The sequence below is a fragment of the Brassica napus genome, chromosome A4 (genome assembly GCF_020379485.1).
Source record: "Brassica napus cultivar Da-Ae chromosome A4, Da-Ae, whole genome shotgun sequence".
Classification (NCBI taxonomy): domain Eukaryota; kingdom Viridiplantae; phylum Streptophyta; class Magnoliopsida; order Brassicales; family Brassicaceae; genus Brassica; species Brassica napus.
Window position 1 is genome coordinate 21,313,214 of NC_063437.1, and position 14,728 is coordinate 21,327,941.

At 35.6% G+C, this 14,728-nt stretch overlaps 1 protein-coding gene and 1 pseudogene across 2 annotated transcripts; both read right to left on the reverse strand.

The window, feature by feature from the left end:
- Window positions 1-6,752: 6,752 nt before the first annotated feature.
- Window positions 6,753-9,583, reverse strand: LOC106391935 (Golgi SNAP receptor complex member 1-2-like). Of its 2 annotated transcripts, XM_013832680.3 has the most exons (7): window positions 9,330-9,583; window positions 9,029-9,216; window positions 8,132-8,221; window positions 7,974-8,045; window positions 7,722-7,851; window positions 7,505-7,636; window positions 6,753-6,874 (listed from the first exon to the last, which is right to left on the reverse strand). In XM_013832680.3, exons 1-6 carry the CDS (start codon window positions 9,460-9,462, stop codon window positions 7,539-7,541), a joined length of 711 nt encoding a protein of 236 aa, XP_013688134.2. In that variant the 5' UTR covers window positions 9,463-9,583; the 3' UTR covers window positions 6,753-6,874; window positions 7,505-7,538. The 2 variants fall into 2 exon arrangements, with proteins under 2 accessions (XP_013688134.2, XP_048634769.1); XM_048778812.1 differs by lacking the exon at window positions 6,753-6,874 and having other exon boundaries at window positions 7,409-7,636.
- Window positions 9,584-10,423: 840 nt separating this feature from the next.
- LOC106369510 lies at window positions 10,424-12,707 on the reverse strand (annotated as a pseudogene).
- Window positions 12,708-14,728: the final 2,021 nt, after the last annotated feature.

Below are 14,728 nucleotides of genomic sequence, written 5' to 3' on the forward strand. Positions count from 1 at the left end.
TGTCTGTAATACGTGGGCACATTTTTGACATTTTAATTTGACTTTGATCAATATAGCTATGATCGCTAAATTACAAACCACTTTACCAGTATTCACAACTTAGATCTAAGGAGTAAGGTGTATAGTATGAACAAGGGAGGATTCAGGCATATATAGCAGAGGATTCACGAGCTTAGGGCTCTAGGTTTGCACGTGAACATATATATATTCTATATAATGTAAGAGCATCTTCAATCTCATTTTATATTTCACTTCAAAATAAAATTTGGAGTAAAAAATGTTCTAATTGTATTCTATTTTTAATTTTATAATGGAGTAAAGAATATGTTTACTTCATAAACAAAACAATATTTTTATTTTTTTATTTTATTTTTGATTCTAAAATAAAATATGATTAAACTATCTTCATTATAGAATTATTCCATTTTAGAGATAAATTAGGAAATAAAAGCTTTGCATTCAGTTCAAAAAAAAAAAGTTTTGCAATAGACATTTTAGAGATATTTTAGACATGCTCTAAAATATTGGGAATAAAGAGAAAAATAATAATTAGGCCCAGGTTTCGAGGCGCCGCCGGCGAACGTTCAATATGAACGGTAGCCTTCGGTGGTCTGACTCCGACCTGGGCTCCGTTCCGATCTGTGCATCGCTCTTATCTCTCGGGTCACACCAAGCTCTCTCGAAGAATCATATCTCTCCTTCCGCCGGTGGCCTGTTGTGCCGACGAGATCTTTTCCGCTGTAATGGTCATGCTCCCATGGCCTTCTCAAGCGAGTCTATTTACCTGCTCCCGTACTCATCTTTCGATCTGGTTCCTCCGACAGTTATTTGCTCTCTCTTGCTCGAGAAGATTCAACGGTTGCAACCGAGCAATCTTTCTCCACAAACGCAGGCAGACCCGCCGGATCTCAAGCTCAACTATCTATCAACCGCCGGATCTGAAATCTTATTCTCCAAAAATGGTGTCCCGCCGCGGTTCGTCTCCTGCGTTTCTAAACTCTATTGCCCCTCTGGTGTTTTTTCCTCTAGTTGTTCTCTCTGCTACAGGGACCTTTCTCTCTCTCCGGGAAGATCTGTAACCAAAACTCCGCAGTCGACTTTGGCTTCCAATCTCCGACCACCGACTAAATGGTACCTTTCACTTCTCATGTTTTCAATCCCGTCGGTGTTAGAAGCCAAAGCTCTTCTCTTCTGGGCCATGTCACCATCGGAGCCGCTTCCACCACCGGATCCATCAGACCCTCCTGACCTTGTTCCAGGTTACTACCCACCTGAGATTGATACGCTCCAGCCTCATATTCAATATCCTCAGTCTGTATCAGAACAAAGCTTCATGGGGAAGCTAAATTTGGTTGGTCTGTCCAAAAGCATCAACGAGTGTTATTTGCTATGCAGCAGGGAAGTACAAGCGAAGTTTCCTGTTGATTTTTCTGGTCTTTGGACAGAGGTCATAACGCTCATCAAGCAACCATCCATGGCTACTATATTCACAAGCTCAAGCACTCATTTGGTTCAAAATTCAGAAAGACTAAAGCTTGTATCAAACAGCCCAGTAACTTTAACCATTTTGGTTAAGTTCATTCAAACTTCCTCTCGTCAGGGCCGAGAGAGATCGTTATCCACATCCTCCTTCTCCAAGGAGAGAATTGTTCCATCAAAATCCCTCTTTACAAGAGGTGATCCTCTTCCGGTGTTCAAAACCGGGAAAAGTTACCAATTTCCTAACCGTTTGTTATCTTATGTGATGGTCCACTTGGGGCCGGTAGATACAACGACCCTCTCTCCGATGAGAGTCGAGGTTTTGGATGGTGTTGCGACGTCATATGCTATTGTGACTAATCGTGTGTTACTTGAAGATTTAGAAGTGCGGTTTGAGTCTTCCTTAGATTTGATCGTAGGTGGCAACTTCTATATCTTTCATAATGCTTTATCAAACTTTTTTAAGTTTGTGTCTTTATCCTTGTACTCCCTTGAACTAAATGTCGGGGTTTTATTTGATCAGTTCGCACATCGTGGTTTGTACGATGTTGTTTTTATTCTTGTAATGGTTTGAATTTCTTAATGAAAACATTGTTGCACAAAAAAAAAAGAGAAAAATAATTAATAAAAATAGTTTGCAATAGAATTCGCACTTCCCAATGGAGGGGGCGGCAGAGGTGGGGGGAAGAAAGGGACGTGTGCATGGGAGTGATTAAGCGTCGCCTCATTCACCCGTTGTTGTCATTCCTTAATTACCACTGCCATTTTCTCGTTTCTCTATACAATTCCTTTTTATTTATACAATAATTAAATTTATTAAAATAATAATTTCATTTTTCTGCCCAATCCCTAAACAATAGTACTAAAGTGTGTTTTGTATGTATGTAGAGAGAAACATGATGCTCCATTTTTATTGATTGTGTTATCATTAGCTTTTAGTCAATTATATGATTGGTTTTAGTCATTTGAATATCGGGAATCATCCAAGTCTAGACTTTCTGTGAAAGCGAAAGTAAATTAGTTCTATATATGTAGTTAACATGCACTCTCAAGTAAACCGGCCTGTTATTCCTGTTTAATTTATTCTATTACATATACAATTATCAAGATATGTCTTATGAGTCTATGACACATCAAGTTATCAACCAGATCACAAGTTAATCAAGAATTATAAAAAGAGAAGCAACAAATATATTGTATTGCTTCTAATGAAAGTTTTTAAAGCGGCATGTATATGTACGTATTTATAGAAACTCTATATTGGTGAAAGCCACAAGCAAAACTCCACACGTAATTAATTTCAAACCTAAATTTGATTTTTTGATATATTTCATTCTCATTTCAAGCATATATGTCTAAGAAAGTATCTATGCATCTGGTTGCAAAATGATACTATTTATACATTTTTGTTTCCGGAAAATTACAAACCATTCCGTATATGTCAATGATTAAAATATTATATTATTTAGTAATTTCAAGCGTTATGGAATTGGATTGTGTAATGTAACTAATCATGTTAAATTGCGTAAGTAAAAGAAAACTGGCAAAATGTTATCCGATCATGCATAATATAGCTCAGTTTAAGATATATAGCTCATAACTGCAACTGCCCATGTATAAAACATGCGACAATTAAAGCTCTTGTTTATATTTTACTACATCTAGTACGATTTTTATCTGGGAATTAAACAATGTGAAAAATCGATCCAGTATAGATGATTGTTACTTAAAAGGTCTATATTTGTTAAGGCCGGCTATTACTTTAGCCTGATTAGATGTAATGAAGGAAAGGTTGAGTTGGTCTGATCATACTTTCCTAGAAACGTATATAATGTTAGGGTTAGCCGACACTTTTGTCGCAATTTGGGCGATGGGAATGCAGAGATAGTATCATAGTACACACATGACATGCATGCATATATAATATGTGCATAATATTGGAATTCATGTATGTAATCAATGTAATATGTGCATAACATTTCCTTCCTTTTTTAAGCAACAACGTTTCCTTGTTATTTTCTTGTCTGATTGGTTTAGAAAAGCTATTGCCATAACCCCCAATCTATTTTTACATCTAATGATAAAGTACTTACAATCTAACTGAAGCAATAATTCACTCTCACCACATCATGAACATATACACACGATATAAGTACATAATAACTACAAATGCATGTTTAATTTTAAAAATAATTCTGTCAATGAGACTACTATCAATTTGTTGATATCAATCGTTCGATTGTAGTATACATAGTAGGTTGTGTAACCTCGTCTCCTTTGCAAAATAATAGTATATTTATGCTTACTTGTTATAATACTGAATTTATTTTCACAAACATCCAAATTGCAAAGGTGTAAACTGAACCCCACATGTTTGAACCTAAACACTGATGTCAACTGTTTAAATGTAAACCAACCTCATTTTCCTTGAGATCAATAGATTAGATACTAATCAAGAATTCGGTGCAAAGCCCAACACTATATAAGGATTAAAAAATATCGATTTTTTTTATACCATTGTCGTTTTTATAGTTTTCGTAACATCAAAATTATCGTCACCAACTAAAAACGTGTTACTTGATAGTACACTTCGTTAACATAAACGAGTATATACCTATTTAGTAATTTTAGATACATGCATGTATCCAATCTTCATGATATATTATAGAAGGACGCGCATCAATTAAAATACAGCTGAGACTCGGTTGACTAATTATAAAACTACAACAAAAATGTGCCTATGCTTACTACTTACCAGTGATGAGTAGAAATGGGCTGTTGCGCAGAGGAGAGAATAATAATGGCTTTTCAAAGTATAGTATTTAAATTAAATATTCCTATATACGCACATTCCTATACACATACATAAATATGTGTGAATAAAGCATTTACTTATTCTGTGCTTCAAAAAGGTATCAGATATGAAGACTATAGGGTTTCTCCAGTTCTATTTTTATCGTCTTTTTATACAAAACTACGATTCTGAAAATCTAGATTTAAGTATTGTTTCAAAAATATATATATATATATATATATATGCATGGTTTTGTAAGATTCCACTTTGTATTTAGTTCTTATATAATTGGACTGAGTACAACTATAGAGTAACTATTTCTCGGATATCAAGGAGAGCTAGCGACAGTGTGGGTAAAACAAAAATTACGAATGGATTCAAATTCTAAAATTGAGTAAGAGATAACGATGTTTACATTTGAATGCCTCATGTTGCATCTTACCATATATTAATTATCAGATCGTGTTATCAAGATTGATGTATAAATGGCTAGTTCAATCTATTCGATATGTGGTCTTGATGGGTATAAAATTATGCTGTCAAAAAGCTTGTTTTTCATTAGATGAAATGTGATAGGACTTAATAAGAAAAGGTTAATCTTGTGCGTGCCCTTTTTACTGCATCGAGTAAGAAAGTTAAATTAAAGAAGAGTACGGAGTGGAGAGCTAGATAGGGAATAGGTAGTAGGGTCACAGGGTAGCTAGTGTCATATAGGCTAATAGGCATAGCATGTTTATGGACCGTCCAGGCTCCTCGGCTCCGACCCTATGGTCCGTCTCTTTGTCTTTATGTCGCAGGCTTCTCTCTGCCACGTGCACTCTTTTCTCCCCTCACAGTTCTTTCTTTAGGGCACAACAACATGCCAAACTGAGCAAATCTAAAGCCTTCTCTCTCTTTAATAGTAGAGTATATATCACTAATTGATAGATATAATAATGTTGTTAACACTTTAGTTATTACATAATCATTGAAGCATAAGTTTCCTAAAGGACCTAAACCATTTCTTGATGCTTAATTAGTCACATCAATCCATCCTATATTTTAGCGAAAATGCCTACATATAATCAGTCGGCTAGAGGCGGCGAACATATACACAAACTACTATGCTTCTCTCTCTCTATTTTTTTTTTTGTTTGAATGTTGGATAAACGATTTATGAAAGCACCTCGTTAACCTTTGGAGAATCTTATTAACATTTACTACTATCGTTTAACTAACACGGCCACTAAGTTCTTTATTAGTATATTTTTCTTCTGTGTACTATATGTACGTGTTTACATGTCTAAATGTTCGGTTAAGTCCATTAAAATCATATTACTTTTAAAATCATATGTCATTTGCAAAAGCGTGAAACGTAAATGCGAAATGTAAACGAAAAATGCACCACTAAGGTTTTGCGTTTGCAGATGAATCTAAAAATAACAATTATAACAAGTAAATCAAAAGTTAGAATTACAATTAGCGCACATATCTTGTATGTAACAACAATTAAACATGTAAGAAGAACAGGTTTATGATTTGATTTGTTCTTCTTAATCCCCTGATCCGTGAGTTATCGAATATAGGTGATGGGTACTATATACTATCGACACGACACCATCTTATCTTCACAAAGTTATAATGATTTTTTCACTTTTAACCAAGAAGAGAAACCGAACCTTTTCTGATTCTTTTAAGTGTCTTATTGTCTTAAAGTTCGTAAGAAACGGTCTCCCATTGGGAAGCGTAGAATCTAACAAGCTTTTGTTTTTAAAAAAGCTTCTGATTCCTAGTCCTACGTCCAGTGATATAAAGCCAAAAGCTAAATTACAATCTCACTCATAAACAATATTCAGACCACAATTAGTATTAGTAAACGAAGCATGTGTGGGAGCAACTCTAGTTACTTTCCTCGTTTAACCTACCTATATTGTCTACGAGACTACATCTACAAATATATATCGATTATATACTTGGATCGAATTAGAGATGTTACAATCCACTAACCCGATTTTATCAAAATTACTTTTGATATTTACATTTTTTAAGGTACACACAACCACTTTTTAGGGTTGAAAGCTAACCTAATCCGCAAGAAGTCGAGATGAGGGCTCTTGACCACCACAATATCTCTAAACCGGTATAAACCGATTGATGAAAACTTGTTGAAACTATATGTAGTACAGGGGAGCAAAATAAATACAAGGACTGGATCATGATCAGAGAAGTGTGTCCCCACTCGTTAATAAAGAGAGAGCCCTTTAGATTTTATAACCTGAGCGGATGTAAATGTAATACGAAGTATCAATTTATGAGTTGGGTTACTTTTTTCGTACTAGTGTGTTGTGGTCGAGAGGATAGGTACTAACAAAATTATCTAACAAAAGAACAGAGCATAGTGTTTATTGGACCACATTGTCTGTAGTAGGGCCGGAAAAAAAACAAGTACCTTACCTGACTGATGTCATAAGGATGTTGATCATTGATGTTGTGAAAAATGTGTTTTGGAATTTTAAGCTTTTTATGATTAAGAATGTAACATTACTATAAAGTACAAACACAACTCAACAAACCGGCAAAATACAAAAAAAAAAAACTTGGAAAAATCGGATAGAGGATCGTCTTAGGGCCTGACTGGTTTAACCGCAGCGGTTGCGGTTGCGGTTGCGGGAGTTTGCGGATGCGGGTGGTTGCGGTTTCTAGCGGTTTTAAGAGATTTGTACGACTGGTTATGCGGTTAGAAATTTGTGCGTTTGCGGGATACTTATGACTGGTTAACTACCAAATGCAGCAGCAGTTAAATAATAAATTAACAATATTTACATTTTATACAATTATAAAAATATCAAAAATAATAATATTATAATAAATATAAAATTTATATTTAGAAAGTTATAGTTTAAATTTTTTAAAAATATAGAAAATATTTTTATTTTAAAGTTTTATAATATTAATTAAAATTTAATTGATATATTTTAGCATTTTTATAATTTCAGTTTAATTTTTTTATTGAATTTTTTTATTTTTGTATTTATATTGCTTGGAAAAAAAATAATTTTTTTTTATCCTCCCGCAAACGCCCGCAACCGCAAACGCTAGCTGGAACCAGCTTTTGAATTTATGAGGTTCAGAGCGATTTGGAGCGATTTGGAGCGGTTTAGAGCGGTTTGAGCGATTGTTGCAAAACGTCAGCAACCGCTACCAACCGCAAAAGCTGCGTTCGCGGGTGGTAGCGGGAAAACCAGTCATACCCTTAATGGGCTTTTAGGTATATGAACATTACTGTTTATTTCGAGAGCCAGTAGATGATTATAAACAAGGTACAAGCAGCGATGACAGCTGAGAGGATAAGTGTGTCCCGAGATCGTCTTCTTCTAATTGAACCTATAAATGGAGAAGACAAAGTTGCTTAAGGATAATTTAACTAGATTAGTTGAGAATATCATATAAAGAGGTTGAATAGAGATACCAAGTAAGCCACGAATCACTGGGAACTTATCTCCGAGATTTTTCACTTTCCCTTGAACATCTGAAAACAGAGAGCGTTGAGAGCCAAGAACTGCTCTTGTCGCTTGAGCTTGGCCAATGACTTCATCAATCTGCAGCCAAATTGATTCTTGAATGATTAGTATATTCTCCATAAGGACCATAACATCATCATTAGATAATTTAAGTTACATTTTACAATTACAAAAAGCCATGGTTAAAGAAAGAATCTTACATGGGATATACTTCCATGGATCGAAGCTCTCTCCCTTAACACTTGCACACCTGGTGACATACTACCAGAAGCCTGAAGAAGCATCCCATCAAATGGTGGCCATAGAAGAATGTCTATCTACTCATTCTCTAAACTAGGAGACTATAGGATTCTTATACCTTATACTCACTTATGTCATCCCTGACAGAACTCAAGAGCTCAGCATGTTCCCTCATCGAGCTTATGTTTCCTTTTATCCTTCGAAACTCCTATGAATTTACATTACAAAATACATTACAGGCGAGAAGAAAGGTCACATGATTCATATTAATGCAGACGCATAAGTATCACTAAACGAAACCCACACAAGTGCAAAAGGTTATGCCTTTCACCACTTAAATCACGGATGCATGATATGAAAACAATGGGTTACAGTATCATGTTTCCCTATGTGGCACTATGTTTCACGCAACAACTTCGCAATATACTCCAAAGGTATTGGGATGTAAATGAAGACTAGAATAATCAATAAACTCCAAAGTTTGTTGTTTCCTTATATCCTTCAAAACTCCTATAAAATTTACATTGGAAAGTACATTACAGGCGAGAAGATAGGTCCTATAACACGCATAACTTCAGCTCACTACAGATGCATAAGCATATCACTAAACGAAACCCACACTAGTTCAAAAGGTTATTCCTATTTACCAACAAATGGGACTGCAAATAGCACTTAACCACGGATGCATGACACGAAAACAAAGTGTTAACAGTAATAATGTTTCCCTATGTGGCACTATGTTCTACACATCAACTTTGCAATATACTCCAAGTGGCATTGAGATTGGAATATGATCAAATGTACACAAATAACTTCATATCACTGCATAAATATCACTAAACAAAACCCACACTAGTATGCCTTTCAACAAACAAAATAATGAGACTAATGAAACAGATGCATTATACTAAAACAATGTGTTACAGTATCATGCTTCCCCTATGTGGCCCTATGTTCTACACATCAACTTTGCAATATAATCCAAGTCGCATTGAGATTAGAAAGCTTCCAAAACCTGAGTGTATTCATGAAGAATATCTCTATGCCTAGCAAGCTTCTGCGTAACAGAGGTTGTAGGTGCAGCAGAGGCAGCACATCTACTCATGGAATCATTAATGTCCAACAGCTTCTCAAGCAAAGACTGAATCTCAATCTCCATAGACTTCCATGATCCTCCAGGTGATCCACCATCAACACCATAACCTACCAATGAAGCAAACTAGAATCATAACCTGAAACCTAACGTTAGGGATTACACTATACGATCCGTTCTACATCACACAGCCCACACGTGATCAGTGAAGAAGGTAACGAACCGCCTTGATTGAACCTGGCGCCGAGCTTGGCGTAAGAGGAGAGCTTGACGTCGAGATCGCCTTCGATTTTGCGAGCTTCTCTCCGGAGCTCCTCCCAGCCGGATTCCTGCAGATCCAGGCTCGATTCCGTCATCTCCGATCTTCGTCGGTTTCAGATCCGATCACCTTCTTCTTCTTCTTCTTCTTCTTCTTCTTCTTCTCTGTTGTTCTCAGATTAACTTAGTGAGACTCGGAGACTCTAAGGGAGAGGGAAGGATCCGAAAACTCGAAGTTGGAGTATCCGGACCCGTTGAAATTACGAATTTACTATCCTAGTCGAGTGATGCTGACAGTGGGCTTGGGCTTTATTCTCTTTTGGTTTTTACTTGGGCTTTATTCCTCTTTCAGTCTTTAGTCTTATACTCACCCAATGGTAAATCATTTGACTTTTTTTTTTTGTTAAAGTTACTGAGCACTTTTGCTTTGTTTTTTTTTTAAAAAAATTCCAATGTCAAGACTCAAGAGTAACAAAAGTCTTATCCCCTTTAAACCCCCAATTTTTGTAATCTTGGTACAAAATAACAAATGGATTTAAATTTTTACATGTATTGATATGGACATGTAAAATAAGAATTTGCAGTTGTGTACATTGATTTTGACACACAGAGATTCATATAGATATGTTGTTGTCAGTCTTTTTCTTCAAGTTTTCCTTCAGGAGATTCATCTACTCTTATATCTCTAATCGTTCTTTTTGGTGTTTAGATGGAGGGATGTCCACTAAAGACTGGCTATTATGGATCTATCCAGTACATAAAAACTAACCAGATGATGTGACTTTTTATTTTTAGTATTATACACACATGGCCAAATGGGCAGCAGTATTGTGAATCTCATACGATCACTAGGACATTCCGACACCAGAGTCTTGGTAAGTATATGTATAACTGATATATAGTAGCTTTGAAGATTCCTTAATTTATAATCATGTAATTTACAATTTACCAAAAAACTAATAATCATGTAATAAAGTATTTTAGAAATGCAAATACAATATAATTGAAGAAAAAACAAAATTATGGAACTACTATATAATTATACGGGAGTTTCCAATCTTACTAAACAATATTTATTCTCTGTAATAGACCAATCAATTGCGTATATATACAATTTGCATCATATAATATTTGAATTAATCAGATATATTTCTTTAAAGACCAGAAGTAAACGGCACGTATGAGGGAATCCAAGAGCTACCAGCAATGAAACTATCAACAGTAAACTGCAAAGCCTCAGTGGCAGAACGAATGACCCGGAATCCAGGCCATGTGACCCGACTTGAAGTCGAAGCACCCGGACCCGTATTCTGAAACTCACCGTAAAACAAAGTTGTCAAAGCGAAGTTACCGTTCCACTCAAGCCATCCACGTGGATCAATCAGACTATCAAGAGAAGTCTTCATAAACACCGTCCTAGAATATTGTCTCCATGGTCGACCCAAATAAGTTTTGGTGGATCCTAAAACGGGTCGGAGATCCGAAGCTGCGGTGACACGAGAGTTGTGAATAATAATACCAGTGTTTTGATCCGCATAGGATCTTCCTTGGGCAGTGATTGTGTTGGTGCGACCAGGTGGACGACGTGCAAAAATGTTGCAGTTTTGGAAAATAGCGGCTGCGTTTCCGAATATAAAATCTACTGTTCCGTAAACATCGCAGTCACTGTAAAATTGGCGGTTAGAGTGAACGTATATATAGTGTGTCTTGGTAACCTTCGAAACTGCATTGGTAGAAAACGGATAGATCCGATCCGGATCTTAGAGCTACTGCTTGTCCATTGTTCGCTCCCGCTGTGTTTCTAAACGTTATTCCACGTGCTATAAACCCGTCTCCGACAGCCGCTGCAATTATGTAAGAAAAATGTAGCAAATAATTACTACTTTTAACTGTACCAGTTGAATTATCATTTAATTTGTTATACTATCATAACATGTATGGCATGCTAGTAAATTTAACAAACTAGAAGAAAAATGAAAAGGAAGAGACAAAATCATTTCACTTTATTTTTAGTTTAATCATCAAATCTGTGAAATGAAAAATTGTTTTCCATTTTTATTGAAATAATATAAAATAAATCAAGCATAAATGCAAAAGACAGTTATACAAATAAAATTTTCAATTCCTATAGATTATGTCATTTCGTGGATTATCTGTCAAAACATATAATTTGTTTATTTACTTCACGCTAATGACATTGTAAATTATTGTGTAGTAATAATAGAGGATTGCGTATGCTTTTGAATACCAACGAGAAGCAACGACAGCATCTAAAAGCTTGAATCTGTATAACATATAGGACGCGTATACTTGTTGTTCATGCACGTAACAATTGGCAAACTAAACAGTAAAGCCTATATATATATCTCATGAAAATAAATAAAATATTATTTATCTTTTTGTTTTTGTTTTGTAACCATACGTACCGACAGTAGCTGACTTAAACGTGGTCGATCCTCCTCTAACACTTCTGCTTCCGGTGATAATCGTTCTCCCTTTACCATCACCTCTCAACATGACATTATCTTTTTGTATCTCGAGATTCTCACTGTAAACGCCTTGCTTCACATATATCACGAACCTACCACTCCCCGAAGCAGCGTTGATCGCTTCTTTAATCGTCCTGAAATTACCAGACCCATCTTTAGCCACAACCACGTTATCTCTAGGTGTTGAGTTTTGCAAAAGCTTCCGGTCACCGGGTTTGACCCACGAAGGGAACCCGTCTTTCTCCGGTGGGGTGTAGTTGAAAGGAACTTTGTTAATGGCAAGTGTATTGCATATAAGATCTGAGACGTTGTTTGACATCAAAGGAAGGATAAAATCGGTAACACCTAGCTCTAAGAACCCGGCTTTACAAGTGTCGAGATTGGTTAGAGCCGTGCTGAGCCATGTTTGAGAGTCGGTTTTAGAGCACTTCGTGTCTGGGTCCATCGTCTTGTTGATTTTAGAGACGGTGAAGTCGTAGAGCTTGAGACAATCTTCCCATGCAGCTTTTTCACGTGTGTCGCGGCACTTCGGTCCTAGTGTGGATGCGTGGGATTTGGCGAGGATGGCTCGGTCTAGAGCTAGTTTCATTGAGATTTTGAGGAACTCGGACAAAGATTTTATTGGTTTTTGGTCGGAGTTGTGGGTTAAGAAATACTCGCATGGTTTGGGGTTTGGAGTTTTGCTGCACCACGCTTTCACGTGTTTTGAGTTATACCCGGAAACGGTCGATGCCAAGAATATGCATAGGAACACAAATGTCAGAAGATAAACTCGAAAAGCCATTATAAGGCCAAACGTTTTGAAAACCGTGAGGTTTGTGTTTGAAGGTATTGGAAGATGAGATTGGTTTCTTGAATTGATGTGTTTATATAGATGTGTTGGTGGCTTTATGCTTTTTATTTAACAAATAATGTAATTTCATATATTTTTGTACCAAGTACCAACCAATGGACTGGTAATAGTCATGCCGTCATATATTCTTTATGCTGAGATAATTTATCTACCTTGTTTGGGCTATAATTTTTGACGTGTATATAATAATAATAATTTTTGTTGATAAGTATATAATAAACTGTAATTTGAGTAGTTGAATAATTATTTAAAATTAATTTTAGTCGGAAAAAATTAACTAGTCAGTCCACAATCGAATTTTATACGTATCATTTTCAATATGATGTAATATTTGAGTAGTTGACACAATCGACGGGTATATGCATTCCGAATGGGAATTTCTTAACAAGTTATTATATTAAATGTAGAAAAAATGGAAGAGAGAAAACGAAGGGGATTTGTTTTTTTTTTTTTTGTCTTTTTTCTCTCTCTCGAAGGGGATTTGTTATATGAAAAACCATCTATCGTTTGTTTAAAAATTATTGGTTTTATTTTTATAATTTAAAATTAAACTAAATTAAAAGAAATATTTTACTTATAAGATCAATTAAGAAATTCGTCCATTAAAATGCTCTAACAGATAAAAAAAATTATATGCTGGCAGAGACAGTGTGTAATCGCCATCTTCAAAGGCTAATCAACCGTGGACGCGCGTCAACTTCGAAGTTTCACTGCTTTCTTTCAACAAGTATACGACTCATTTAGCCAGCCATTTACACAATTCTTTTTAAACATCAAATAAATAATATTTTTTAAAATAAATAAATAAAATTGACCAAAAAAACATCAAATCAAAATAATTTGTTTGTTTTAAGTATTCTATAATGGATGACAACAAAATAAAGAAGAATATAACGGTGAAAAGAAAATGTATGAATTGTATTTTCTTGAAAAATCTTTTTTTTTTTTTCTTGAAAAATCTGTTTAATCATATTACGTGTTCATGTTGTATCCTGGTAAGATATATACAAATGGATCGGCAAACTTCTTGTATTTTGTGTGTACATAATCACTTAGTCAGATGCACCACAAGCAAGATTCATCATAAAGTTTCTCTAGTTAAATATTAATATTTTATAATGTTCATACTGATCAAAACTAAAAAGAAAACTTCTGGACCAGGATTGGTTCAACTTAGTTTGTAACTTTCAAGCATGCAACAAGTCGACAACATATATGGTCACAGTTTCTGCTTCCCACGCTCATAAATTATGAAATTATTAGGTAGAAGTAGAACTTTTTTTTTTTTTGTCATCAACTTTACAGACTCATATAGACTCTGTGAACCAAACTGGGAGATCTTGATCCATGTGAACTACAAAAGACGTTTCCTTCCTAGCGCTACGGGCTAAGCTATCCGCCTTCTTGTTATGCGTTCTTGGTACATAGATAATCTCTGCGTGGGAAAAACTCTCTTTCAAGCTGTTTATATCCTCCAAATAACTTGCAAATGCTGGCCATTCCTCTGGTGTTGAAACCATCTTCACCAATTGAGAACAATCCGTTGCAAACGTAACCTGAAATTGTCGTAAGTTTTTCATACATTCCATTGCCCATAACAAGGCTTCCATTTCTGCATGAAGGGGAGAAAGTGACGCCCGAACATTCCTTGCACCCATCAAACCCGCAAATCCCTCTAGAGTACTATACCATCCTTGGCCAGAAAAAATATCATTTTCTTTCCAGGAACCATCCGTAAAACACCATCTTCCTGGGATTGACGGAAGAATCATTGCCCCTACCGGTTGGATCCTCTTGTTATCATTCAAAATTTGAGCCTCAGCCCAAAGTTTTGATTCCGCTTCAGCCAGTTTAAGGGTATCCAACGGATCCACATCCATATTACTAAAAACTTTATTATTTCTTCCCTTCCATATATACCATAGTATCCATGCAAACTGATGATCCTCCATCTGTGGAACAACTCTCCAAAAAAGATGATCCATGTTCACAAAGAGAGAACTTGTTGGAAACAATGTTGGA

Bases quoted from the DNA above. Each gene is read 5' to 3' on its own strand.
- LOC106391935 (XM_013832680.3), bottom strand. From the start codon at position 9,462: ATGACGGAATCGAGCCTGGATCTGCAGGAATCCGGCTGGGAGGAGCTC. The intron at 9,217-9,329 runs GTTCGTTACCTT...CTTCATTGGTAG, and splicing joins CGCCAGGTTCAATCAAGGCG to GTTATGGTGTTGATGGTGGA. The intron at 8,046-8,131 runs GTATAAGAATCC...ATGCTTCTTCAG, and splicing joins ATGACATAAGTGAGTATAAG to GCTTCTGGTAGTATGTCACC.